Source organism: Pelmatolapia mariae, linkage group LG15 (assembly GCF_036321145.2).
Source record: "Pelmatolapia mariae isolate MD_Pm_ZW linkage group LG15, Pm_UMD_F_2, whole genome shotgun sequence".
Taxonomy (NCBI): domain Eukaryota; kingdom Metazoa; phylum Chordata; class Actinopteri; order Cichliformes; family Cichlidae; genus Pelmatolapia; species Pelmatolapia mariae.
Genome location: NC_086240.1, coordinates 6108575 through 6136270, shown reverse-complemented (window position 1 = coordinate 6136270; position 27696 = coordinate 6108575). Strand labels below are relative to the sequence as shown.

The 27696-nt window shown below is 42.7% G+C and overlaps 3 protein-coding genes across 4 annotated transcripts in view; 1 reads left to right on the top strand and 2 right to left on the bottom strand.

The window, feature by feature from the left end:
- ino80 (INO80 complex ATPase subunit) overlaps window positions 1–7149 on the top strand; it is a 46233-nt gene extending 39084 nt beyond the window's left edge. The window contains exons 31-37 of one of the 2 annotated variants that reach the window (XM_063495322.1): window positions 23–181; window positions 298–400; window positions 486–574; window positions 2273–2428; window positions 2946–3156; window positions 4716–4931; window positions 5583–7149. In XM_063495322.1, the coding sequence (XP_063351392.1) occupies window positions 23–181; window positions 298–400; window positions 486–574; window positions 2273–2428; window positions 2946–3156; window positions 4716–4931; window positions 5583–5791 (1143 nt within the window). In that variant the 3' untranslated portion in view covers window positions 5792–7149. The remainder of the gene's footprint in view (window positions 1–22; window positions 182–297; window positions 401–485; window positions 575–2272; window positions 2429–2945; window positions 3157–4715; window positions 4932–5582) is intronic. The other variant, XM_063495323.1, reaches the window with a different exon arrangement.
- A 2549-nt stretch (window positions 7150–9698) lies between these two features.
- On the bottom strand, window positions 9699–11402 carry chac1 (ChaC, cation transport regulator homolog 1 (E. coli)). Its single transcript, XM_063495173.1, has 3 exons — window positions 10739–11402; window positions 10561–10596; window positions 9699–10448 (listed from the first exon to the last, which is right to left on the bottom strand). The coding sequence occupies exons 1-3, from the start codon at window positions 10907–10909 to the stop codon at window positions 10065–10067; spliced, it is 591 nt and encodes a 196-aa protein (XP_063351243.1). The 5' UTR covers window positions 10910–11402; the 3' UTR covers window positions 9699–10064.
- A 6751-nt stretch (window positions 11403–18153) lies between these two features.
- Window positions 18154–26709, bottom strand: dll4 (delta-like 4 (Drosophila)). The gene is made up of 11 exons (XM_063496126.1): window positions 26270–26709; window positions 25848–26108; window positions 25401–25458; window positions 24461–24724; window positions 22472–22532; window positions 21281–21411; window positions 20883–21052; window positions 20577–20796; window positions 19339–20074; window positions 18878–18986; window positions 18154–18379 (listed from the first exon to the last, which is right to left on the bottom strand). The coding sequence occupies exons 1-11, from the start codon at window positions 26321–26323 to the stop codon at window positions 18374–18376; spliced, it is 2070 nt and encodes a 689-aa protein (XP_063352196.1). The 5' UTR covers window positions 26324–26709; the 3' UTR covers window positions 18154–18373.
- Window positions 26710–27696: the final 987 nt, after the last annotated feature.

Here is a 27696-nt window from a genome sequence, read left to right as displayed (position 1 = left end):
TTATTTATTTAATCCTGTGCAGGTTATCTTCTATGACAGTGACTGGAACCCCACAGTGGACCAACAGGCCATGGACAGGGCTCACAGGCTGGGTCAGACCAAACAGGTCACCGTCTATCGCCTCATCTGTCAGGGCACCATCGAGGAGAGGATACTACAGCGGGCCAAGGAAAAGAGCGAGGTGTGTCAAAAATATCCTCTATTCTTTTTAAACCAACAACAGCAAAATAACACAAGTGCATAATGGTCATATTAATAACAGAGGTGATTAATGCTTTAATGGTCTTCTGTAATAAGATCCAAAGGGTAGTGATCTCTGGAGGCAACTTCAAGCCAGACACGCTCAAACCCAAAGAGGTGGTCAGCCTGCTTTTGGACGATGACGAGCTGGAGAAGAAATGTGAGTGTTTTGATTGGGCAGATGTTACAGTTTCACTGTGAGGGGAAGGAAAATATGAAAACAAACATTGTGTCTCTTTCTGTAGTGCGCCAAAGGCAAGAGGAGAAGAGGCAGCAAGAGGAGAGCAGCAAGGTGAAGGAGCGCAAGAGGAAGAGGGAGAAGTATGCTGAGAAGGTATGGAACTGATTAACTGAGTTGGTGGCTGCCTGGATGTGGAGTGGAATATGTAGAATACTTCGAGTAGAAACACATGTGAAATGTTAGAGAGAAAGTTGGAATGGAAGAAATTGTAAGGTAGGAAGATAAGGAGACAAGAGTCCTGGAAGAAACTTTTACAGAAAGTTTTGTGTTCAGCTCAAGAGTGTAAACTGTAGTCTGTCTGTTAGATGATAGACTCTCTTCTGTCTAACATAATTATAACATTGACCTGATAGTGAAGCTGCAGGAAGGGTCGAGGGGACATTGAAATCATTATGACGTTATACAGTACATAGCTGGTGAATCTGACAGAAATCAGGTCACTAGTTTGAGATAGTCAGTGACTAAAGTAGGGTCAGATGGCAGGTCAGAGGTTCATCTAAAATCATTAAATATCTTCCTCTGGGGATCATATCCATACTGGATTTCATGGCAATCTGGTCAGTGGCTGTTGAGTTTTGTCTTGCTCTGAACTCAAGAGCTGAACAGAAAATGTTTATGCCATGCAACTGACTGTCAGCGCATTCAGTTCAACTCAATTCAGCTTTATATAGCACCAAATCACAACAACAGTCATCTTTACAATGTACGATAAAGACCTTTCTGTAAATGAGAGAAAACCTAACCCCTGTATGTAAGTGGCGACAGTGGGAAGGTAAACTGCCTTTTAACAGGAAGAAACCAGGAAGGAAAACCAAGCTCAGGAAGCGGCAGCCATCTGCTGTGACAGGTCCGGGATAAGGGGAGGGATAGGACAAGACAAAAGACCCACTGTGGGAGAGAGTCAGAGATTAATAATAATTAATAATTAAATGGTAAGTGATAGATAAAAACAATTAAACAAGGTGGGTGAAGAAGAAACACTCAGTGCCTCATGGGAAGCCTCCAGCAGCACAGGCCTGTTGCAGGATAACTAAGGAAGGGTTCAGGGTCACCTAATCCAGGCAAACAATAAACTATATGAAAAGGAAAGTTTTATGCCTACTTTTAAAAGTAGAGAAGGTGTCTGTCTCTCAAATCCAAACTGGGAGCTGGTTCTAGAGAAGAGTGACCTGAAAGCTGAAGGCTCTGCCTCCCATATTACTTTCACGCATCCTAGAAACCACAAATAAGCCAGCAGCCTGAGAGTGAAGTGCTGTATTTGGGGTGATATGGTACTATGAGGTCTTTAAGAGTAAGGCCTGATTGTTCAAGACCTGCTATGTGCATGCATTTTGCATTTTGTATCAACTGAAGGCTTTTCAGGGATTGTTTTTTTTTAGAACAGCCCACTATTAATGAATTGCAATAGTCCACCCTAGAAGTAATAAATGCATGAGGCCAAGGTAATGCCATCCAGAATAAGTATCTGGTTAGACATCATATTTCCTTGTTTGTTTGGGGGGGGGGGGTTGGGGGGGGGGGGGGGGGGGAGTACAATAGCCTATGTTTTATCTGAATTTAGAGATCATCAGTTTAAGTAGTTATTTTGTATCATCTGTCTTCATTGATAGATATAGCTGAGTATCATCTGCATAGCAATGCCTTCTAACAATAAATGGCTTAAACCACTGGTTTAATATATACTAGTTAGGTTAATTCTGTTTTAGGGAAAAAAAATTTCACACCCCCACTTCAGCAGAATTGATTTCATCAATACCCTCTCCTGTTCCCGTTTCTGTTTTTAACTTTCAGAAGAAGAACGAGGAGCTGGAGAACAAGAGGAAAAAGGAAGTGAACCTGGTCATTTCCCACGCCCCCTCAGCAGACAACTCTAACTTGTCGGCAGATGGAGACGACTCGTTCATCAGCGTCGAGATGGACTCGGCCATGCCCAGTCCTTTCAGCGAGGTGAGGGAATCCAGAGGAAAAACAGAAGAGATGGATGGTGTGTGCATGTGTGCGATAAAGAGAGAGAAATGCTTTTGTGAAAGTGTAGGTCATAGATGAGGCGGGAAATGGATGAGATTTATGTTAAATGTGATGACTTGTGGCTGCTCCATTAGGCTTCTTTGGCCTGCATCCACAAACTCACTATCTTACTTTGCATGCTGTGCTATTAATCCCCCTCCCCTTTTCTTTTCTTATTTTTTGTTTCTTTTGGGTTATTAATTCTTCCCCTATATTCTCTTCTCTGGCTTTCCTCTTCTTTTGATCTACTCTTCTGTCCTTCTTACCTTTTCCCAACCATTTGTCACTTTTATACCCTGCACATTGAATCTTTCCTTTCCTTTCCTTTCCTTTCCTTTTCTTTCCTTGCCTTGCCTTGCCTTGCCTTTCCTTTCTTCTCTGTTCCTCGGACTGTTCCTCTTGTTGCCCTTTACTGTACTTACCCGGTTCCTCGTCCCCTTGTGGTGCTGACCCGCAGCCTGTATGTATGTCTGTTTGTACTCCTGTGCATGGACAGATCTCCTTAAGTAGCGAGCTCCAGCCCGGCTCATTACCTCCTGATGCCGACGCGGATGAGAGCAGCAGCGACATGCTCGTCATCGTGGATGATCCGCTTTCTTCCGCGCCTCAGTCTCGTGCCACCAACTCACCCGCCTCTGTGTCTGGATCAGTCTCTGACAATATGAATGGTGAGAAAACAATTTTAGTCTAGCCATCGTTCATGGAGCGAGTAGAGCAGCATACTTTATGTTTTTCTGCACTTTGCATAGACTTGCTCTGCAGTTGGTGTCCCTGGAAAATTTGCTGTAGATCAAGACCAGATTTGACTTGTTACTGATACTCCCCACCTCTGAATTTAGGACATATCCGTTTGTATAGTGAGTGATATCAGCAGCTAAAGTTCAAAGTTTCCAAATAAATATGTAGCATATATGTAGCATTAAAGACAGTCACTTAACCCCAAAGTATGTAAATGGTACTAAAAGTTGTGTTCTTCTTATATAAAGGCTTTAGAGGTCCCTCTTGCTCTCTGGTTGTTTAGCCAATGCATTTTTGGCAGTGTTAAACAGCCAGCCCACCCAGCCACGTATCTCATACACTATCAGAAACCTAATGGTTTGTCCTAACTAAAAATAATCTAAGTACATATAATCTCTTCCAAGTGTGGAGTTGCCAAATAAAACCTAATCTGTCCTTTCCATGAGACTATTATCTTGTTCTACTGTTGCTAGAATAGCAAATTAGTGTGACTTACATGAAAGTCATCGCTGCACGTAGAAGGCTGGCTTGTTATGTTCTCTCTGCTATCTCGCCTTGTGTTTTAATAGGCTGGGGTCCATTGAGACAAGTGGCTTTTTACCTCATAAGCTGTATGCAGCTCGTTTCTTGCTTGTTTTACATTTATAACAGTTTTATTTTGGCTCGGCCGTGCTCAGAAATCAAGATACATGGTGAATGTTTTTTCCTTTTATCTTCACTTTGGAATTTTTGCGGCAAGATAATCTCTCCTAAATCCATACTTCTTCATTAAAACCTGTTGGGAATTTTTGCTGCCATGCTAAGAGGTGCTTGCCAGCAAGATTATTGATGTGCATTGATAACCAGAGCCAGCAAGCTGGGAGAAAGTTGGTTCCTTCAGAGATGTAGATGATGTTTTAATGAAAGGTTTGGAAGATGAGATGGAAAGCAAAGAATCAAGAATCAACTGGTGAACTTGAAAATGGGAAAGGAAAGAAGAGTGAAATTTAGACCTGAAGGTCGGGGGAAGCGTGGGGAATTTTATGAAAGGTTTTCATGTGTGCTTTGGTGTTAGTGATAGAGTAGGGCCTTTTTCCCCACATAGGGAGGTTGTAATCTAGAGTATTTGGAGTGAAACGTGTAGAGGAAATGCAGACCAGTGGTGGGATGTGGGGAGTCAGAGAGGGAGAAGACAAGGTACTGGAGGATTAGGTACATCACCACTCTGGCTCTGATTGTGCAAACAGTATGGAAAATGAGAAGAGTGTTCCTGTTTTTGCTTGAGCCAGCACTTACAGTAATGATGAGCCGTGATTAATGTGCAATTGCGCTTAAATGTTGCAGAGAAATTACCACAGTAGACTCTGAAAGACTGGGTCAAGGCCAAACCAGACTGAGTGTCTCTGACAGTGATGTTGATTCCCGCCTGACTTTATTCCTCTGTTGCCTGACTGTAAAATACTGAAGAGTTTTTTACTATTTTTTCCCTTTTATTGCCTGTGGTGTTCAGGTGTTTCAGCCTCGGACACAATCAGTCCAGGCAGAGGCAGGTCCGGGCGGAGTCGTGGGCGGCCTAAAGGCTCTGGAGGCAGTGCCAAGACTGGAGGGAAAGGACGCGGGCGTAAGTCAACTGCAGGTAGTGCAGCAGCAATGGCAGGAGCGATGGCAGGCGCGGCAGCTGCTTCGGCAGCAGCTTATGCTGCTTATGGCTACAGTGTTTCGAAAGGTATGTAAGTATTGTACGGATCTATATGCACAGGCACTGGCTGTCCAGAAATCAAAAAGAATATGTGTGTTATGTGTGCTTTGTTTACCTGTCAATGCATTTCTTGGACAAATGTTCCTAAGGACTGTTGATGTCACAACAAACATGCTTGTCCTGTTTCTCATGTTCATACATCCATATTTTCAAATGAGCACTCTTAACTCAAGAGTAACTCAGTTTTTTAAAAAATATTGTTTTAAAATCTGTCCTTTTCCCTGCAAGCTAAACGTCTACTATCCATGCACAAGGTTACAGCTTCACCAATGTTTCAAGCCAGAGTGCTGACCTGATTGGCATCTCTTTTCAAGCCACAATGAATGTACTGAATGAATACCATACTGGTTCCTGTTATGGATACAGTAAGCCAAGAGAAAGTAACAAAGGAGAAGATTGTTAGAGTCCATAATCATTCTGCCACACAGTTGACACTGTTATGAACTTCTCCCAGAGATGTCTAATCGAGATTTTGTTTTGTTTTGTTTTGTTTTTTTGAGGCCGATGTATTTTGTTGTGGTATCACTGCAAAAAACCAAACACAAGCCAGTTATGTCCTACTGAACTGGCTGTTTGAACATGATAAATAACCTTATCCTTTCCTGTCCCTAATTTCAGCGGGCCTCTCTGCATCCAGCCCTCTGCAGACCTCCCTGGGCCGGTCTGGTACCAGTCCTGCCTTTAGCCTCAGCAGAAGCTCCTCCCCCCAGACCAAAGGAGGCACCTCCACCCCGAGCCCCCACAAACAGCTGGCCCACAGCCACCACCACAGCAGCCACGGAGCAGTCAGGAAAGGAAAGGGTCCTGGTGGTCCTGGGGCTCGATGATACATGCGTACGCGTATTCATATTAATATGCCCTGACAGATAACTGACCTGCTCTTCACTGTGATTCCCAGAGATACCCCCGCCCCCTCCCCGCCCACCTAAACTAATAAACAAGAGTATTTATAGTAACTGAGGCTCACTACCTGGAGGACCACGCTCTCCCTTCTGGCTCAGCAACTAAATAGAAGCTAGAGTAACCACAACAATTTAAAGGTACAGCCTCAACCAGCCTCTGCATTTGTTCATTTATATTCATTTAGTTTTATTTAATTTTTTTGTTTGTTTGTTTGTCCAGAGCAGTGGACAAAAACACTGCCTTGAGCATTTTAATTTGAATTTTGACAGAAGTATTTCTAAGTGCTTTTTTGAGAAGACAAGCTGTATTCTACTATTGACGACAGGAAACCCAAAGGCGTGTAGCTCAAAGGGCTTTTCAGATCCTTGTGTTTGCCCGGGTAGCGAGAAAAAGGAGTTCCTGTCAAATGCACTGAGCCACGTCTTCCCTTGTTTTTTATTTTTAATTGTTATTTTATTTTGATTTTTTTCTGTGTTACTGATTCTCCTACATGCACATTTGGTTATTTAATTGTTCTGTAGATATGTTCAGCGCAAAGCTGGTGAACAAGTCTGCATTTTACAGAGCTTAATGTGAACCCACACCATACCAAACAGCTTTTGTACTAAAGCTCCTATTTTTGTAATGAAAGATGTACTGAAACCAACAGGCAGGCAGTTAAAATTGTATCCATAAAATGTGTTCATGTATAGGTGGAAATGGAAAATTTCTGATTATTTTTTGTGTCCAATGGGGAAAATAATGTAAAAACAAAAAAAGAAAGAAAAGGTCTACTAAAATGAGGGGTACTGATTGATAGAGCAATGCTGCTAAGGTTAAATGTATGAATCGATTCACATTTATTTTGGTTGTCTTAAGTTATTTAAGTTAAAAACAGGCGATTCACGAAAATTGCGGAAAAATCGTCACCTGTAAACTGTAAATTGCGAATTCTAGAGCCATTTTTTTTCTTACTTTTTCCAAAATTGTTTTCTGTGATGAGAAATCTGTGGTTCTCTTTGATGTCATTAATGTTTCAGAAACAAAAAACAGTAAAAAAAAAAGGTGTGCATCATTGTCCTGAATTGAGCACTACATTTGTTCTAATGGGTTTGTTTTTGTGTTTATAGCGTAAATAAAATGCAATGTTCTATATCGATTGTACATAATGATGAATGAAAGCGACATTTCCTCTGGCTTTTTCTCTCATTTGCCTGACTATTTTTATAAGTCACATGTACATATGAAGAAATGCATCTGTCATTTTACTAACAGGAGTCAACTGAAAATAAAAGATGGCGAAATCTGAGCAATTTGATTCTGCTGCTTGTTTGTTTGTTGGTTTTTACATTAGCACTGTCCTGGGTTTGAACCCATTGCTCAGAAATCCAACTTCACAAGGGTTAACTCACTGTATGCTATCCTGGAAAAATATAAATAGGCTGTAAGTTAAAAAATGATAACTATCAATATTAATTGATATTAATTAATTATCACAGTTACATTAAAGTGGTTACCAAGAGAAACTTTATAAAAAGTACACACTCTTATGTAAAAAGTATTTATTAAGCCCTTTTTTTTTTCATCTTTTTTATTTTTGCTTGCTTACTTGCTTGAAACCCACCAGCCAGCTGTGGCTTTTCTGTTTGGAGTTTGCATGTTCTCTCCAGGTGCCCTGGCTTCCTCCAACAATCCAAAGACATCCATGTTACATTAATTGGCGATTCTAAATAGATTTTAACTATGAATGTGACCGTGAAAGGATGCCTTTCTCTGTGTTAGCCATGTGACCCGTCCAGAGTGTACCCTGCCTCTCAATCTGTGAGGCTGTTGTGGACTTCAGGTCTGCAACAGTGGAAGGAATCCGCACTGGCAAAGAAAAGAAATGGAATAAAAGACCAAGAATGTAATAATTCTGCTTGTAGAAGTACTAGGTTTAAAAAGTACAGCTGAAACGGGGGCTAAATGAGATTTGGAAGGCCACAAATTTCATAAAAGCTTCATATTACTCAGTTAATATCTTCCACAAATGGGTGGTCACATATCAGTAGACTACTGCCAGGTGGAAACATCACTTTGCCAGCTGAGAAACATGCCTTGCCATCTCTCAGAAAACTAAAACATCTGTGTGCAGCACAACAGTGATAGAACACTGACATCTTCAAGTCAGTTTCTCAGTAGTTGCACGCTTTATTCCCCCCATGGCTATAGATACAAACAATATTCATTTCAGCCCTTTATTTAAATATAACATCTGAAGCTCAGAAACAGCAGTTTCTGTTATCACACAAATGTTTGCTCACCTGTGGCTTTTTCTTAAAACCATTTTGTTTGGCACCCCTCTTGTTATGTCTCTGCTTGCTTACCCTTAAGGTTCTCCGTATTCTTCCTTCAGCCAGAAAGTGATTTTACAGCATCTCCTGACAATCCCACAATCATGGATTCATAAACTCACCAAAACACCCGGAAACTGGGACTTCAGAGACCGTTTATTTAAGAAACCAAAATTCACATGTTTTTGATTTAAAAAAAGATAAAGGTACGATTAACAACTCTACAGAGAAAAACTAAACCTTATACCTGTAATCTCATTAGTAAGACATCCTTATACAGCCAAGGGTCACATTCAACCCTAATTTAATTGGTGGTCCTTACAGCAATCTTAAAATTACATTTAATCTATTCTACTGTAGATGTTCCAAGAAATTAGATCTCTGTTGCTCAGAATAATATGCAGACCTCGCCATGGGCAGTTTTTGTTGGAGTAACTATTAAAGAAGTAGACTGTAAAAAGATTGCCAAATGTAGGGTTTTTTCGTGCTACAGGGAGCTTTGAGCTTCGTTGCACTGGGAGGGAAACGTATATTTCAGAGATAAGATATTCAAAACCTCTGGCACTTAAAATAGAAACTATCTGTAAGGTCTGTTTATGAAAAATCATTTGGAAGAACTTAGCCTTGACGTAAGGAAATGACAGAAAAACAACCCATTTGAGAGGCGATCAAAATGACAAAGATGCACCTGAGACCCATGTCGCCGTTTTCATGTCACCCTGCTGAGATTTCATCTCAGTGAGCGCATCTGCAGTGTGTTCTTCCTGGTGCACTCTTGACACGACCACGGGGCAGACTTGTAAACACAGGACTTCCAGGTCTGGGCTTGTTCCCGGTCAGCAGTTATATAAGCCTTTTCACCTAGATAGACTCTTTGACTTGAATCACATCCAGGGTACAAGCTGCTCCAGCCAATGTTTGGGTGTGTCCGACGTATGTTTGTATATGTGCACTCAGGAGACCTGTTCAAAAAAAAAAAAGAGCTTTACTGACTTCTTAGAACATTGCTGTTGAGTTACAGTCTGCAACCCAGATGTGAACCAGCACGTCTGATGTTTTTTTTATTCCAAGAGCATGTCAGAAAAGCTGCTTCTTGGCAAGAGAAGCCCCTCATGGTCTGTGTTCTTATGACATGCACAAACACACCTTGAAAGCCTCCCTCGCCACAGGTTATTAGCTGGTGTGAAAAAGTACTGTCAGCTGGTTCAATTGCAATCGTCACACTGAGTGCTTTTGTTTTTAAACCCAAGGAGGGAAAAAATATATCTCATCATCATCATCATCTCCTTGGGAAAATGCAGTACAGATAAAGATTTTTTCCTCTAGTGTACTTTATTTTAGGATTTCTGGTTAAATCAGTTCTCTAGAATACATCTCTTTGCTGTGCACTCATTAAACTGCCACTTTTGATACCTCCAGATTTTCCTGACCAAGAACAGAACCTTTTTCCTTTTAAATGAGCTACAGCTCATTTAAACAAACAGTTTCCGTTGCAGCAATAACACACAAAAAACAGTCATTTTCCACTTTTTTAAATTTGTATTTATTTAACCTGACACGCAGTTGTCACAAGCAACTTTTCAGAGTCAGATTTATTCTTTGACACATCAACGCACTCAACCACGAGCGACAGTAGTACCTTCTGAATTGGACGGAAGTTGCACCATACAAATCAAAACAGTTAGTGAAGAAAAACAGTGTTTACAGTGAACATTGTAGGGATTGTATTAAGCTACCCTTCTTTTTTTCCCACTTGTTCAAGTACAATGGATGGTGATGGGGATGTGGAGCTACAGAATGTAAAACACAGGTAGAACATGGCAGATCAAAGCCTCATGTGTAGTGTATTCTTTCCATTACATGCTAGTGAAACAAAGGGTACGAGCTACTGTGCTGCTAACAGGTAAGACACCATGGTCAATGCTGCGGCCTCGATGGAGAACAGGTGATGGTCCTCCACATGTGGGCAACTGCTCCTCATGAACTCCGCAAGCCGGAGCAGGTACTCCAAGTTGTGGCCCGTCTTCCCTCTGGACATTGCGATCTGGGCACCGATCTCCTCCGAGGTGGCCGGGCCCAGGTAGAGAGGGTTGTCGGAGGTGGCAATGTAAACCAGCGCCTGAACCGGAGGCTGGTCGTCCCCCTCAGGGAAGAAATCCACCATTTTGGTCATGTAGCCTCCGCAGACCGTCTCTCGCACATTGAGGTACTTCAGGGACTCCTCCACCTGTGAGCCTGCCACCTCAAACGCCACACCCCAAGTAGTCTCCTGTGGAGGAAGAGGAAAGCATATTAAGTCATCATTCAATTAACTGATGTAGACTGGAAACTCCACTGCAGTTTCTACTGTAAACCAATAGGAAGCAGAAAATTCCACTTACGTCATCATCTTCGATCAGCGTCACCACTCTTCCGGGCTGCAGAGAAGAAGAAAAAAATAAATAAATCACGTCACGGACAACGCCTGATGCAGTGTGAGCCCAGCTGTTCAACATATCATGCCACCCTAAGCAATCTAATGATGTTCCCGTTAACAAGTAAACATATGCCCCATCTTACCAACTCATCGTTCCCACGATGGAAGTTGTCTCCGTGCCAGAAGCGTCTCTTGTAGCCTTGAATGTAACCGACCTTGCTCCTCTTATATTTGAAGTCAGGCTTCCACACCAGCGACCCGTACCCGAAGATCCACAGGCTGGTCTTCCCGGCGATGATATCTTGAGGCTTCATTGTTTTTGGATCGTTAGTTTTGACGACGTTCAAATGAATGAATGGATCTTTTTTCCTGAATGATTTGTTTTAAACCAGCTAAGATGACTAGCTAGCTAGCGTTAGCTTCCGTCGGTCCAGGAGCAGAGGTACCGGTTGGCTCGCAGGTATACCGCGGACGGTATTTGAGCCCAACTGCTTGGCAGTTGCGAAGATGGAATTTCGCTGTTTGTTTTGCCTTGCACTGTGCATTGCCATTGCATTAGAGATGCCGCATTATGCCTTAAAAATCCATGGCAGCCGCTTTGGCCCTTAGCTCAATGTCGAAAAAAGACAAAACCCGCTTTTGCCAGCTGCTTGCCGGCTGGTGATGGTTGGCTTTAAAAAAAACCGAATTAAAAGATCGAGGATTTACAGATGTTACCGATTTTAACGCCCAGATGGTATTAATATACCCGCAAAGATGTATCTATCTGTCTGACGCGTTTCCTCGATAACATGGCGAAGCAGGGATCTTACTTTTATAGAGTCCGCAGGACGTAGGCGGGTCCTCTCCTACCGTTTAACACCAATCATATTTAAAGGGGCGTTACCAAATAACCCCGTTTGCCCAAACAGATTTCGGTGCGCCAAATAGGGCGGGACTAGAAAACAAATTCGTTACACTATTGGTTAAAAATGACTTGCCCGGCATTGCCATCTTTTAACGCGATTGCTCGATAAACTGTCACTCAAAACAAATAAATCTGTGATTGCTCCAATGCGTTGTCACTCTCTTCACAAGCTTTAGCGATTCATACGGCTGATGCAACTTCCCAAAGCGTTTCAGGGCCTCAGCAGGAACCAAGCAACATACCAAGGCATTGCATCAGATGTTCCTATAGAAGATTCCCTATAGGATCCACACATTTTATTTAACCACATAAAAAGAACACATACACAACTGCTTCACTTTGATACAAAGCACAAATAAATTATTCTAACTGAAAGATATGACTTTACACAGGAGAGATGGAAACCACATCTGGTATAGCAGGGAGTTACACAGGACCTTATATGGATGTACATGTGTAAGAGAGAAAGCATATGATTTATTCCCACTACTCAAAAAGTCAGAATTCCTGACTTCACTTTATGGCATCCTGGAAAAATACAGTCACTTAAGCTGCAAATGAACCAATTATTAGTATCACTATTATATTGATTAAATGATCACAGTTACTTTCAAGTGGTCATTAATTCAAAGTTTACAAAAAGCACACTGGTTATGTTATGTAAACTAGGTATTATTCTTCTGTGTTCCTGGGTTCAAATCCACCAACTAGCTGTGGCTTTTCTGTGTGGAGTTTGCATGTTCTCTTTCTGCTTGTGTGGGCTCTACTCCAACTTCCTATTACAGTCCAAAAATAATCATGTTAGGTTCCAAATTTTGCTGTAGGTGTGTATGTATGCCTAAAAGGTTGTCTGTCTCTCTGTGTTAGCGCTGCAGTGGACTGGCGACCTGTCCAGGGTGTATCTAGGGTGTATTTCACCCTAGATAGGCTTTAGCCCAAGTCGAGCCTTCAAAAAGGAAGTGGGCCATTCATTGGATAACTTCACTGTGGCTACGTTCATCTTTTCAAGTCAGTCTTTGCATGCATTATGTATCTAATTGGGACCCATTACGACACCATAACATGTTAATTTGAGCTTTGATTCTCTTTCTGTCTGTGTAGGTACAGCAGGTGATTGTAGGTTACAATCACCAAAAAGCCTACTAGCTTAAACTCCAAAATGTAACCAGATTCAATGCTTTTCTTGCAGTTATACTCAGGAAGCATAATCTTTCTGAATTATTTAAACACAGGTTCCCTCATATATATTGTAATAATCAAGTGTGTTTTCTTTGGACTTCCTGCAAAATAATAGCATGTATGGGTTTCTACTTCATGTAAGATTTAAAATGCATTTGAAACCCTGTTAAAAAAGATAAGAAAGAAAATGGCAAAGTGCCAACACAGCTAAAACATGGAACTCAGTCAAGACAAAATAAAAGACACGGGATGCACAGAAAGATCCAGCCTCAGATCTGATCAAACGCACAAAAATGCCCACCACTCCTGTTAGATCTGATATACAGTTATAGCAGAGGCTCATCTGTGCTCAATACATAGATTATCTATAAATAGCTGGCATTATCTGTCTTGATAAGAGGCCAGGCCACTGTATCAGCTCTTCATAAATCTAAAGCTACTGCATGCACGAGCTTCCAGCCCATTGTGCCTTCATGTCCATCCGCTTCTCAAGCTCTCTTCTACATTATCTCGTGTTGCTCTCACCACAGCCTGCTAAGGACTTCAGTGGCACCCACTTCTCCGATGTTTGCACACGTCCGTTTACCATACATTCATTTGTCTTTGCCTTCAAACCAATCTAAGATCATCATCCAAACCTCATGCTGACACAGTCTCATACATGTTTAATTAGTTCTGATATCCCAGTAAAACCTCCTGACCCCTGTTTTTCCCCCACACATATATGCAGTGACACAGGGTAAGCATTCTTCTACTAATGTTAGATAAAAGGTTAGGGGGTAATTAGGACAGATGATTTGGATCTAAAAGTAAACTATGAAGGCATTATGGTCAATGCATGTTTATCTTAGATGAGGGTGTGTGTTAATAAACTGTACAGTGTGTTTGACTGGTTCACATTTTGATTAAAGGTTGGCTGTAGTGCAAGTAAAAGCAGATCTGCTTATTGCTCTAGAAGTGTGGCATTTAAGTTAAACATAAGGGTTCCTGCAGGTTTTATGTTGGCATGTACTGATCCCCTGTTTCCTGTGTGTGGGGGGGTGGGGTGGGGGGGGGGGGGGGGGGTGTTCTTACTGACACCTAGTGTTAATTAACAAGACAGCTATAAGAGCAGGGCAAGGGCAGTAGTGCTGCTCCATACTGCAAATTTTAGTATAGATCTGATGCTAAGTAAATACAGGGCCAGCATTGCAGATACTAGTACCAGTACAGATACAGATGCTGATAAGTATAACCGAGAAAGGCAGCTTAAGTGGGGGAGAGTGTGTGTCAGTGTGTCATTATTTATGAGCTGAGTCATCATCAATTTGTTAACTTCTTAAGACATTTTAATAACTACAAAATCACTGTGGTGATTTTTTACTTTGCATAGTACTCAGTTAACACAGTAAAACACATCTTTCAGCTTTTCATGTATTTTGAAACTGTTTTTGGAGACCCTGAATGTACATATGTCTGTCTCTAAAGCACTTTGCGTCAGCTTCTGTTGTTTAAATGTGCTGTAGGCTATAACTAGAATAAAGTTAGAAGTATAAGGATAATCCATAAAACATAAGGATAATCCATAAAACTGGTTACAGAGATCATACAAATCCACTATTCTTAAAATCAAAAATTCTAAAATTCACAGATCTGGTTCATTTTCTCACTGCACAAATTATATATAAAGCAATAAACAACCTGCTTCCTGACAATATTCTAAAACTGTTTTCTAAAAGGGAACGGGGATACAATTTGAGGGGGGAATTAAATTTAAAACATCCTCGTATCCGTACAACATCAAAAAGTTTTTGCATCTCTGTGTGTGGAGTGAAGCTGTGGAACAGACTAAGTAAAGATATGAAGCAATGTCCGAGCATGGCGCAGTTTAAAAAGCGGTTTAAGGATATGGTTTTTACAGGGTACAGGGAAGAGGTAGAGATTTGACAGGGTGTTCTTGTCTAATATTTTCATGTATGTGCGGGTGCACGGGTATATTGGTATGGGTATATATATATATTTGTAGGTTGTGTATCCTTCAGGTGTTAATGGGGTTAGTGAAAATGTGTATATGTGCGTATGTGTATATACGTATGTATGGATAGATAGAAACATATATGTATATATAAAAAAAAATTAAAAAAAAAGAAAAAAAAAAAGAAAAAAAGAAAAAATACACATGACATAATGTAATTGCAAGGAGGTATTTCTGTAGTCTATTGATACTAGATAGTGGAAAAGGGGTGGGATTAAATAAGCTTATGCTTCTTCCTGCTCCTTTTTGAACATGAAAGTTATTTGGAGTTGTGGTTGCTCGTTTTCCTTTTGTTTTGCTTTGTTCATTTGTCTCTTTTAATTCTATTTTGTTGTACTTTTTCAACATGTTCAAAATAAAGATTCAATCAATCAATCAATCAAACGTGATGTTTGAACAGAAAAGGTTTTAGACATTTTTCATAGTGCAACAAAGTATCAATCCTATTGTGCTAGTATTGATCCGATACAAATACCGATACCAGGGTTGGTATCGATACTATCAATATTTGGATCAGGCTCACCTCAACAGGGCAGGGCAAGGACACACAGACCAACAACAACAAACTCATGCTGTTTGAAGCCACTTAAGGATTTTAACAAACCACAAGAGCTCCAGCTATAAAAAGAAAGACAACCTGCAACTTTCAACTCCTGATTGGCACTTTCAACATCTGCTTTGCTCCCACATCAATTTATACATTTTATTTTCTTCCCTTTTCCTAGATTGGGAATAAATAGCACTGATTAGTGTGTTTGTCTGGGCCCTGGCTTGTTTTGAGGATGTTTCCTGAGAGTCCGAGTCATGTGTGCGAGCTAAGTACAGAACGAAATGAAAACGATGCGTGAGAAAAGCAGTCAGCATGCAGTGGCATGTTCTGTTTTTTTTTTTTTTTTTTTTTAATCAGGGAGGAAACAGGAACTGATGTCACCGGGTCACAAACAGGATGCTGTGATTATAACACAATGAAAATGCCTGGCTGTGTTATGGACACCGAGAGGCCAAAGAGCAGAGCCTTAGCATGTGCGATGGAGTGTGGATGAGAGAGCGCTCCTGCTCGTAGGTGTGAGTGTGCGGACGGTGGGAAGCACTATCAGGCTGGGTCAGGTAACAGATGACCACAGCGCGAGAGGCCTTTAACTGGGTGATTCATCACTGTGATAGCACGTATGTTTTTTCCGAGCATGTGCGGAAGCTCCCCTTTCCAAACTCCTTTCTTTTTTTTCTTTTTTTTTTAATGAACACACACTAGCTGAGGATGAGGATGCCTAGGTCAACGGGCTGACAGGATGTGTGTGTGTGTGAGGGAAAAACCATCCAGATTCTCTGCTGAGTGTTGATTGCTGCTGATTAGGGGGTGTTGACTGTTGCAGCATTTGTGTTAATTGGAGTCAGGAGAGATTCTGATAATGTGCATGACACACACACACACACAGAGAGAGAGAGAGAAAGGAAAAAAGACAAACTAAAAAAAATAATAATAAAAACCACTGATCCTTAAGCGCTCTTCCAAACTGTATGGAACAGTGGCTATTTTCCAAATAGATGAGGACGGTAAATGCTAGTAAGACGAAGAAGAGTACTCTGATAAAGATCTCTATTTTAGAAAAGTTGACTTATTTATTTATGTGGAATCCTCGCAGATCCGCTGGCTTCCATCTGGTTTCACCCTCCTCTCTGCTGGTGCCAGGTCCTCTCTCCAGCTTTGTTTGCAGAGGAGTGGGTGGTACGGAACCGGGCATTGAAATATTGCTCTTAACCCTGAAGGGGAGGAAGAGCAGTTGGGGAGCCTGCAAGTGCCTGAGTGTATTTTTTATGGGAGGAGGTCTCTGTGGGTCGTGCGCACAGGCTGAGAGGCTTGGCATATGCTGCTGTTTTTATGGCACTGCAGACTCACACCGCGCTTCCCCACGGCATCTGCTTGGACGGCTGCGCGTGTGCGCACGGATGCGTGCACGAGCTTTATGAGGAGGGAGGGGTGAGAGAGAGAAGAGTAGTGGTGGTGGGGAGGCATTCCCCCTTTTGCCCCGCGCCGGGCTTTGTTTCACCATTTCCAGCTTGAGGGGGTGGTATCCGTGGAAACGGATTTGAATTTCAAGCCAATTTAGGGCTGGAGAGAGAGAAACAAGGGGGTGGGTGGGTGGCTGAGTGAGTGGGGCCAGAGCCAACAGCATTTCCAGGAATTACTCGAGGTAGACATACTACATTCAAGGACCTTCATTTACCAAATGTCCAAAACATTATATGTGATGTTGTGTTACTGCAGGAGAGCAGTTAGCACTGATTAAACCAATGCTGTTGGCTGAAATGAAGCTAAACAGATATAAATAAATACTAGACACACACGGTCAATAATGTAAAAGAAAAAAAAAGGCCTCAAAAATAATTTCTTTCCAGAAATTTTCACAGAATTTTTTATTCTTCAGAAGTTTGGTCCTTATAAATATGCATTATATACAAAATAACATTATAAAACATATAAAGAGCAGTGTGTCATATTTAAATTAAAACTCTGGAAATACTCATTTAAAAAAAATTACATTATTGGTTCTGTACTTTTGAAATTCATTATAGGCAGGCAGTGGTGTGACAGTCTTTTTCTTCTCGTTTTGAGTCTCTTGTTTTCAGTTGCATTAAAAAGAACAAAAAACAAAACAAAAAACCCAACACCTTTTTTCTATGCGCAAACTTTTCCCTTTCTCTTGGATCGTGCTGGCACTGCACTGACTGTTGCGCTCCTGTGGTTTTCTCTTCAAATCCCTGTTGATTTTCAAAGTATTTTTTCCCCTATTGTTTTTGTTTGTTTATTTTGGTAGTGCAAATCGATCCAAGGACAGACAAGGGCACACAACTGAGCATTCAAACCCCGTTTTTTTAAGGCTTCTAGTGAATTTGGGCTGCATACGATCTTCACCCTTGCGCATGACGTGTCCAACCCCCCTCCCCCAATTCTTTTTTTCTTTTTTCCACGTGATTGACGGCTGAAGATTAGTTTCAGACATTCAGATCTCAGCGGTGGTGAGGTTGGATTGTGACACAGGGTGAGTTCACTTGTCTAGACCCTGAGTCTTGCATAGCAGGCGAAGCTGGCAGGAAAGAAGGGGAAAGGTGGGGGTGGGGGGGTGGGGGGTTGGGGGGGGGGGGGGGGATTTGGAGTGGTCAAATCTTTAGGCACCTTTTCTTTTTTACTGATTGGTTGGCTGTCAAAGTCATCATGATTATCACACAAGGCCAGGTCAGATACACAGGGTGACAATCCACCCTTTATCTCTCTCTCTCCTTTTTTGTTTTTTTTTTTTACTGTCCAGGATGGCCAAGGTTAGAAGTTTAATAATTTCACCGATGCTGTCGTCACACCTCGTGCAGTCAGTCTATTTTTTTGCCAGTCCATTTAACCATTGTCGCGACTGAGAGAGGTCCTTCACTGTACATGTGTTGCATACAAACACTCGGTCAAAGTTTTTCATTTCTGTCCTTTTTTTTGTTGTTTTTGTTTTTCTTTCCTTTTTGCAGAGCAGACTTTTCTGCCCTCTCCAGTTCTCAAGTGTTCCAGAGCAGCAGTGAACATCTAAAATGATCTCCAGTCTCTTCTCAGCATTTGTAAACAATCCAGAATATTACATTCTGCCTTGATTGTGTCTCCCCCCCCTCGTTCCCTTGCCTTCTGACACTCACAGTTTATACCTGTGGGATAAAAGAGAGAAAAAAATGGAGTTAGACCAAATAATCTGAACAACATAAAAACAGCAAATTAAAAACAGTTTCCAAGCACTCCTTTAGCTCAAACTCACTGGTATCACTGTTATATTTTGCTTGGAAGTAAACATGCTAAAAATTCCACTAAAAGCCACAGCACTAAAACATAGCACCTTTGAGACCGAGCAGAGCCAAACATGTGCGAGAAATCATTATAGGTTCTCACTTTAGGTCATCATATGGCCAAGATAAAGTGTAGCTAGCATAATTTATAGAAACCAATAATGCATGTGATTGCGTTTCCCCCCCAGCTTAGGTCAGAATACCAAAAAAACAGGGAAAAACAGCAAGTCTCATCTTCTCCTATGAATGTTGGTGAGGAATCGTGCACTTGAGACAACCTAATGGATGTCAAATAGAGGATCTAAGGCAATGCTGATGAAGATGTGATTTTATTTCAGTTATTTATTTATTTATTTGCCTTACCTCAGTCGCTATGACGCATTCCCTCCTCTCTTCCGCTATAACAAATACCGACTGGTACATGGAGTCTCTCGAGGAGCATATTGTAGATATTCTACACTCTGGCTTTTCGCTGCAAAACACAAATCACACTTTGTGTTAACGCAAACTAGAAGCACATGGCAGAACTATGCGTTAGGTGTATACACATGCGGCGAAGCAGCAAAGAAGAGTGTGCGGTACATAGCTAAGCAATTGTTCAATATAAACTCTGTGGATGAAGAGCAATGTATGGTTGGGGGGCCCACTGTTGGGTGCAAATGAGGATTACATGACAGAGGCTTTTCATACATATCAGTCATTTCTACTCAGCAGAGCCCTGTATATATACACACTATCTATGTGAGTGGAATAAATAGTTCTTTAACAGACATTATGGCAGCCAAGACTTGAGTATAAAGACATGCAAATATGTTTTCTCTTACCTGTACACTCTACTCAAAGGCGTTTTATCATCTAAACCCTTGTCATAAATAAGACTTTTATCCTCTTGTGACTTTTCGTCCTTGAACTCCTTTGATTTCGAGTTGTAAGGGTCCAAGTGATAGTTTTTATGAATAAAGTTTGATTTCTCTGAGTCACAGTCTACTTCCAGGCTGATTTTCTGGTTGGTGTTTTTGAGCTGGGACACTGGGATCAGGTTATCCCTCTGACTGCTGGACAAGTTGTTCATAGTCTCTGATTCTCTTCGCTGCCTCTGGGCTTGCCTGTGGATGTGCCTCAAGGCCAAGACCACCATGCACAGCACCACCAGTAGTGCCACCAGCCCAACAGCCAGAGAAACCGCCGCCCACTGGAAACCATCTTTGTTCTCTCCGGTGGTCACAGGAGAGGTGACGGCGAAATATTCGCATTGGGGTCCAGTGAAGCCAGCGGGGCAGCTGCAAGTTGCTGGAGACTTGCCCGGCCCACCTCCTCCACTGCAAGTACCCCCATTGAGGCAGGCCTGAAGGGAACACTCGTTCAGGATCCGGTCGCAGTTTCGCCCTCCGTAGCCGGCAGGACAGATGCAAGTGTAGTCGTTGATTCGGTCCTGGCAGGTGCCTCCATTAAGGCAGGGGTTTCCAGCACACTCGTTGATGTTGATTTCGCAGCGCTGGCCGGTAAACCCTGCGCGGCAGCTGCACACACGGATGCCACCATGGAGCTGACACAGACCTCCTATGAAAAAAAGAGAAAGCGGATGTAGATCATAAGCATCAACGAATACAGGTTTGGAGGAAACTCGGAGGAAGCTACCATTAGCAAACAGAGTGAGAGACGTTTCGACAGTGCGGCATTTCAAAATCAAAGACAGAGAACACAATCTCCGTAATCCCTCCCGCGAGGCTGCTTGAGTTCACACATTTCCACTGAATCCACAGTGTGACCGCAGTGCTGCATATTGTTCTCCCAGCGCAGAACAATCCCAGAGCCCTCTGTGTTTACATGAGGACAGAAATTGAACTGCGCTGGATATTTGTCCCCTTTCATCAACAACCACAGCAAGCTGTGGTGACATTTACAAGCTGCTGCTCGAAGCTGCTGAGTGTTTACATGGAGGACAATAGACACCAAGTTCCCACCAATTCCTGTTGTTCCAGTGGCAGGAATTGGAGTGGGGGGGAAAGGGAAGTTCAGAAAAAAAAAGGGGGGGGTGGCAAAGAGGAAAGGAAGACTGTACCATTAGCGCAGGGAAGCGACGTGCACTTGTCCACTTTCTTCTCGCAGTTGAGCCCGGTGTAGCCTCTGGGACACTCGCACATGTAGCTGCGCCCGTTGTCCTTTTCCTTACATTTCCCCTTGTGGAAGCAGGGAGAGTCGGCACAGGTCAGCAGGCTGTGCTCACAGTGGGAACCCTCGAAGCCCTGGGGACAGGTGCACATGTAGCCGCTCTCCAGATTCTTGGGAAATGGAAATAAAAACAAGTCAGTGAGTAAGTAAGATCAGCAGCGAATGTTGGGCATGCACCGCTCAGTTTCCTACTTACTGTGCATGTCCCCCCATTCCTGCAGGGGTTGCTGTCACACTCCTTCATCTCCAGCTCACAGTTGACCCCCGTGAAGCCTGGCAAGCATGTACACGTATAGCTTCCCTGGCCAGTGTTCATGCAAGTGGCGCCATTCAAGCAGGGATGGTGATGGGTGCAGAAGTTCAGGTCTGGATTGGGGGAGAGAGGAGAAGAGTGTTTGTTTACAGGGTGTCTGCAGGACACACACACACAACCTATCTACCCCCGGATGTGCAGAAAGCTATGAATAGAACACTTCAGAGGAAACCTAATTTACTAATGCTTTCAAGTTAATTCAAATGAAAACAGGGTGCAAGTAATATGAGAGCATCTTTTTAAAAAGGAATAGCAGCAGTGAGCCAAGTTGTCTGGCGTACCTTGGTCACATAATAGGCCTCCCCAGCCCTCCTGACAGTTACACTGCCACGGCAGCTGGCAGGTACCGTGCTTGCAGGCCGGGTACTTCCTGCACTCGTCACAGAACGTGCCCTGCCAGCCATCTCTGCATCTGAAAAATTAAAACAAAAACGAAAGACATTTAAAACATTAGTCTTTGTTTTTTTTTAATGCTAAAAGTGTTGTGATTGCAGTTCTCTTAAGCCATCAAATAACTCAGATTAAATATCCCTGTAACAGATTAACTGGATGTTAATATTAAGAAATCGGTTAACATCAGTAACTGCGTCATACAACAGCTGGACACAATCATTAGATGATTAATTAATGCATCACAGAAATCTGAAAAAAAAAAACAACCAAACAAACTTTCACTTGGCTAAAAGTGAGATCTTGCAGTAGTAAAACCTTGTTAGTTCATCGCTCATCACTCAGTGAAAGTGCACTTTATTTGTACAGGTAGGTTGTACAACGTATGTATAGCATGTGTAGAAGTTAATGCTAAGAGTGGGGCTGGAAGTGGGGCTCTTTATTGTGTTTAAAGATTACTAATTATAATATAATAATACCCAAGCAAAAATATTTTTTTAAAGATTAAGATGCTTCCTAAAGTTTCCTAAGATCGTGGGACTTAAGATGCTCTTTTAAAGGTTAAAACATTTTTCTGTTACTTAGTGCGCAGAGACATGGGAGCAGCTTTACTGGTATCTAAAGGATTTAACCTCAATCTGGAATGGTTTTAGTGGTGGGAACGGTGGATTTGTGCCTAAAAAGAGGGCAAAAATAAAAAATCAGGAGGAATTTCTCACAGCGAGTGGGTGAGTGTGTGTGTGTGAATTATCCACGCTGGTGAGTGAGACAGGGCAGTGACAAGGAGGGAACATGGGAAGCGGAGAAGTCAGTGAGTGATGCTGTGAAGAGAGGGCGCGGACCGAAATGCTGACGTGAACTTCAGCCTCACTTAATGAATCATATGGAAATATTTCGGCTCATGTGGATCCTCGGATGATAAAAGTGCTTTTGTTGCGCATAAACTGGGAGGCAGCTGAGTGAAGAAGTTGAGTGAAAAACAACCCAGGCCTTCCACATGAAAGGAGCTGACGCTGTGCCCATATGTGCTCCTTTCCTAACAGCCAACACATATTTCAACACTTGCAATTATTAATACTTACACACACTCGCCAGGTTTGGTGCAGTTTCCATTCCTCTCGCTGCAACCCTCCAGACAGATAGCTACAAGCAGAAAGAAGAGAGAAAAAAAATGAAACTTACAGTAAGGCTGCTGCTCTTTTACTGTTCTTTGCCTGTTGTCCACCTGTTCCTCCTGACACAATACATCAGGCGTGACAATTTCACATTTTCCATACTGTTAAAAATAAACCATAAGCTAAAATGTCACACAAGCCCCTTCCACTGCCATTAGGCACACAACAACGGAGGCTTTCCTTGAAATAGCCAACTGTAAGCTCTGTATATTAAAGTGCACGGGGCCTTGGTGAGGCTCAACTTTCCTCAGAAGCCTCCATTTGATCTAAACCTGTCCGCCACACCCACAGCTGCCACTGGGTGGGTCGTTTGTGTGTGTGTGTGGGTGGGGGTGAGAGTTTGTTTGTCCTGTTTTAAGTGTCATGACACTGATTCGCCGGGGCAACATATCAGGCGACTGACAGTAAGCGGCCGGTTTAGTCCAGAACAGATGCTCGCTCTCAATAGCAGACAGCTGTCACTATTGTTGTTTGTGGTCTGCCAGAACCATATTTGCAGCTGCCACTACCGCGCGCCCAACAATGGAAGGGGACTAAACATCGGTGGCGCGTGGCGGATAATAATGCTGCGATTAACCTTGGCGCGTGCAGTCGCCTGGGCTCCTTCTATCAATGCCCGCGCGCACACCCCCTCGCGCCCTCCCCTCTCTCCTGCAGATTAAGTTACCGGGCACGCGCTTTCTGAAGGTACAGTAGTAAACACAAATTAACAGCTCTTCCTTTAACTTACCTGGACAGAAACGGCAGGTAAATGTTCGCTAATACACGAAGACTTAGCTTGAGTTAGCGAGCCATTTGTGTCACGTGACTACTACTACTACCACTGTGCGCAAGTGTCCACAGTGTGTGTTTCTGCATTAATGTGTTTGCTACTAAGCTCCTTCAAACTCTACACTATGGCCCCGAACGGCCGGGCTTGTTAAAATTTATGTATGGGAGCGTGTGAGCGAGAAGGCAAATTATGGCCTCTGAAAGATGCCCAATCTGTCTTTCTCATGTATATTTTCTGTAGTCAGTGGCGATTGATGTGTGTGTAATTGCAACACGTGAGCCCATCTGGTTAGAATTTGGCGCCACAGTCAAAATAGCACATGCCAATTTCTCTTTCACCGCCAAGTGACATGGATGACAGATCCGCTGTCACCCGTGTGGCCACATATCCAGCACATGGTAACTATTACTCTCACGGTGCCTCCTTCCAATCTACTCTTTGATTAATTTGTTTTGGTGAAAGGGGGCCCTTGGTATTGTGGAGCCAAATGGCATTGAGCCTCCTCATAGGCTCATTCAGAACTTTCCAAATCTTGGGAGTGTTGGTGCACGATCTGGCCAAGTGGGTTTGCACAAGTATAATGTGCCTGTTGTCGTGCTAAGCCTCCCCCCGCCAAGAAAACCCATATTCAATGAGTACCCACAAACCCACCAATTGCACGTCAGAATTATATGATTACAAATCATATGAAGCAAACAGCTATGAAAAATGCATTCCACACCAAAATTGCCTATCAGACTTGCCAGATATCATGAGGTCATGTCTAGTTATAGCACTCAAACATCCTGTGGCCTTGAGGATGATGACCTATGGGTTACACAACTCACATACTAGCAACAGCTGATATCAAACTTATGAATTTCTCTCTATAGGCAGAAACCATTATAATGATTATGAAGAGCAAAGGGCGATGTACAGAGTGGAAACAGATTCATCAGAGTATTGGACAGTTAACCGCTTTAAGCTAAGGCCTGTCCACCAAATCCTGCAGAACACTATCCAAAAACTCATTACAATCAGATTGAGTTGAAGCAACTACAGACTGTGATCACCAAGAACAGACTACTGATAGCAAGTGAGCCAGACAGTTGTAAAACATAAAGATTATGTAGCTGGTTGCTTACGTTCTTCGCAGTATTTCCCCTTCCAGCCGGACAGACAGGATAGCTGTCCATCACGGGTGCAGGTGTAGTGGCCGAATCGGTCATCCCTGGGCGTGCACTTTTTGGAACAACTTTCTCCGTAGTAACTTTCATTGCAGATGAATCGGTACGAGTACTTCAGCTCTGTCTGCACATCGGCCAGTGTATCCTGAGACCAGTCAGTTCCTACACCAAGTTGTCTTTGGATGGTAAAGAGGCTAATCAAAGCGTCTTGGTTGTTGGTTTCTGAAAGAAGATGAAGAAGAAGAAAAAAGAGGAGAAGGAAGAGGAAGTCAGAACTAATGGAGGAAGTTTAGAGTTTAAACCTGCCCATGTCCTGGATTGATTATGGTTTTATGTCACTTATGCATCATAAATGGCTTGCGAGGTCAAAAGTCATCCACTTTTGCTTTAATAATCTGCCCAGTGCCAAGCTGCATCCCTTATCAAATCCCATACAGCTTAGATGAAAGATAAACTCAGGTTGAAATTTCCTCTTTCTTTCCGTCAGCAAAAACATTCCCAGGCCCAGTCCCCTCTTCCAAAGGGCAGAACAGAGTAAGGTGTAAAATACAGGAAGATGTAGTCAGGGGCTTTTGGCAGGCACTGAGTATTCTCACCAAAGCCCACAGCTCTTTCCCACGCCAAAAATAAACTAGAGGAAGTTCAATTGTATTGGGTATAAGAATGAAAAAGGTGTTCTGAAGTTCATAACAAAGGCATGAATAGGCGTGAAAATTGTCTGAAATGATGAACAATTAACAGGAGGTGGAGGGGGAACACTTCAGTGACTAAACTGCATTTAATAGCCCAATTTTTTTCTGCTTTTGTGCATGTTAAGTGTGCAAAAATTGTAAACCGACTGGAGTGTGTTAAACCTACAGACAGAGCTCCCTCCTGTGGTAAAAAAGGCTGCACTTACCTACAGGTAGGTTTCCATAAGGTGAATGCCAGGCTTCAATTATTAATGAAAAGGACCCCTAAAGAGAAAACATATGCCGTTAATACATGCTACAAAGACTATATCCATTAAAAAAAGAGTGCTCGCAATTTAGACCAGAGCCTAAATCTTGCTTATTTTTCTATTTCATAGGCTCCTGCTAATTGAGAAGAGAAATTCAAATCAGACTTAAGACTGCACGAGGAAATATGTGTCACAGTGATCACGAGAGCCTTTCTGGATTTTGAAATGAACGACATGGCAGCAGTCCAATCTGTTAGTCGAAAGAGTATTACCTAATGATATGGATTAGACTAGCTGACCAATAATCGGTGCGCTCCCAAAATGCATAGCAGTTCTCCGAAAACAACATAATAGCAATCGCTGTAGTGAAACAAATAAAGTGGATGTGCTGCTCCACGCCCTTACCGGCCAGCCAAAGTTGAAGGGTATTTGAATTGGTGTAGGTAAAGTGCCACTGTCCTTGGCGCTGAAAGAGTTTGTCCCCAGCACTGGTGTCATTGTACTTCCAAAGATGCAGTCACCTGGAGAGACCACAGCCTGATAGTTCTTCAAGCAAATTCTAAAATAAGTCCTGCAGTTGGGTTTGCATGCATCTCCGTTTGCAAGCAGACCTTTGTGGTTTTTAAATTCGTGGAGATCCAGCTCAAAAACTCCGGATCCAAATACCTAAAAGAGAAGGAAATATTATTTAAGAAAACGTCGTGCAGCTACATGAAGCTTATTCTGTTATAAAAAAAAAGAGGGGGGAAAAAATTAAACAGTCGGCTCTCCATCTGGTTTCGCCGAGGTCTCAGGACCACCAAGGAGATGTACATCCTCTTTCATACCTGTGATATTAACGTGGTGCTAAATGCGATGGTAAAGGTGAACCAGGCTGCCATCCTTCTTGTTTCTCCAGGGCAGCCGCGTCACCAGCCACTCACGCAGCAAAACCTTCTTATTCCGAAGTATTGACGCCGAGGTAAACAAATAGGGTATTAAAAAAAACCCTTCCACGAAACACTATAAATCCTCCACTCCCGATTAGTCCTCAATAGCTCCTTGTTGCCGTGCGTCAAAAGCGTCCAGAGGAAGCGTTTCCAATCTCCAAGTTATCCAAAGGTGAGGGAAGACCAATATCCACAGCTGTGTCTCACTCCGTCAGCAGGCGTCCTCTCCTTGCATGATATTGTACTCCACAATGGTCAACTCCTCTGTGTGCGCGCGGCTCAGACCTTGTTTTGGTGCTCAAGTCGGTGCGTCAGTGCGCCACGGACGTTCATCACTCGTCTTATTACTACTGAATGAACCCTAGTGTGTCTCCTCCCAGATATATAGACTACCACTGCGCTGCTCATTACATAAACTGCCACTCACCCAACTGGCACCGCCCACTTTACATATTCAACCCCCTTCTCTTTCCACCCCAACAATTATCCAGATTTAATACCCACTGGCAGAGAGATGACTGACCACCATGGATACCGGGCGATTATTAACAAGCCTCCAACATCTGCTGACTTATTTTTAGCGCACAATATGCGGGGCGCACATTTAGACATTTTTTTTTTTTTGCACAATGAGAGGGGACAGCGCAGGAGAGCCGAAACTTCGAGAATGGAAAGCAGAAATTCAATTACTGTCTTACTCTCCTTGTACCTTCCTTAACCCCCGGTTCCACTCAATTGCACGCCTAATTAGCCCTTACTGCAGCACTGGAGCCTCGCACACTTGGGCTATCCTTCCAGGACCCTCCACTCTCTGTGGGGTCACATGTGCGCCTCCCTCGGGATGTAAGACAAACAATGAAAGCAGAAATGCGATTACAGGGGGGAACAATCTTTTGAGTTGTTTTTTAGTTTTCAGAATGTTACTTTTTTTCAGACTAAACCCAGAAGCACAAGAGCCAATATCTTACAACTCCCAAACCCAAATGATCCCACTAAAAACGCACGCTTGCTTTAATTTAGAAAAAGGGCCTTTGCTCAGCGCCAATAAAAAATTTATTTTACGCACACACACCTACATTACGTATTATGTTTCCATTCTGTTTTTTTCTCCCTTCTGAACATCTTATTCTAGTTGTGTTTAATGTTGCAGCGCGTGCGCCCCTTCATGCCCACCCAAGTATTTTTACGGTTAATGGCAGCGTGCCTCCTATTGTTGCGGCGCGTGTCCCTCTCTCGCCCTCATGCGGGTGTACAGGACTGGGGGACATAACTATTCAGCTGTATGCAAATGAGCTCTCTCTCTCTCTCTCTCTCTCTGTGATACC

Coding starts and splice junctions, on each gene's coding strand:
- dll4 (XM_063496126.1), bottom strand. CDS start 26,323: ATGGCAGCCTGGTTCACCTTTACCATCGCATTTAGCACCACGTTAATA. Junction 26,109..26,269: donor GCACCACGTTAATATCACAG/GTATGAAAGAGG, acceptor CTTCTCTTTTAG/GTATTTGGATCCGGAGTTTT. Junction 21,053..21,280: donor AGGCCTATTATGTGACCAAG/GTACGCCAGACA, acceptor CCCCCAATCCAG/ACCTGAACTTCTGCACCCAT.
- chac1 (XM_063495173.1), bottom strand. CDS start 10,909: ATGAAGCCTCAAGATATCATCGCCGGGAAGACCAGCCTGTGGATCTTC. Junction 10,597..10,738: donor ATCGTGGGAACGATGAGTTG/GTAAGATGGGGC, acceptor TCTTCTCTGCAG/CCCGGAAGAGTGGTGACGCT. Junction 10,449..10,560: donor CGCTGATCGAAGATGATGAC/GTAAGTGGAATT, acceptor CTTCCTCCACAG/GAGACTACTTGGGGTGTGGC.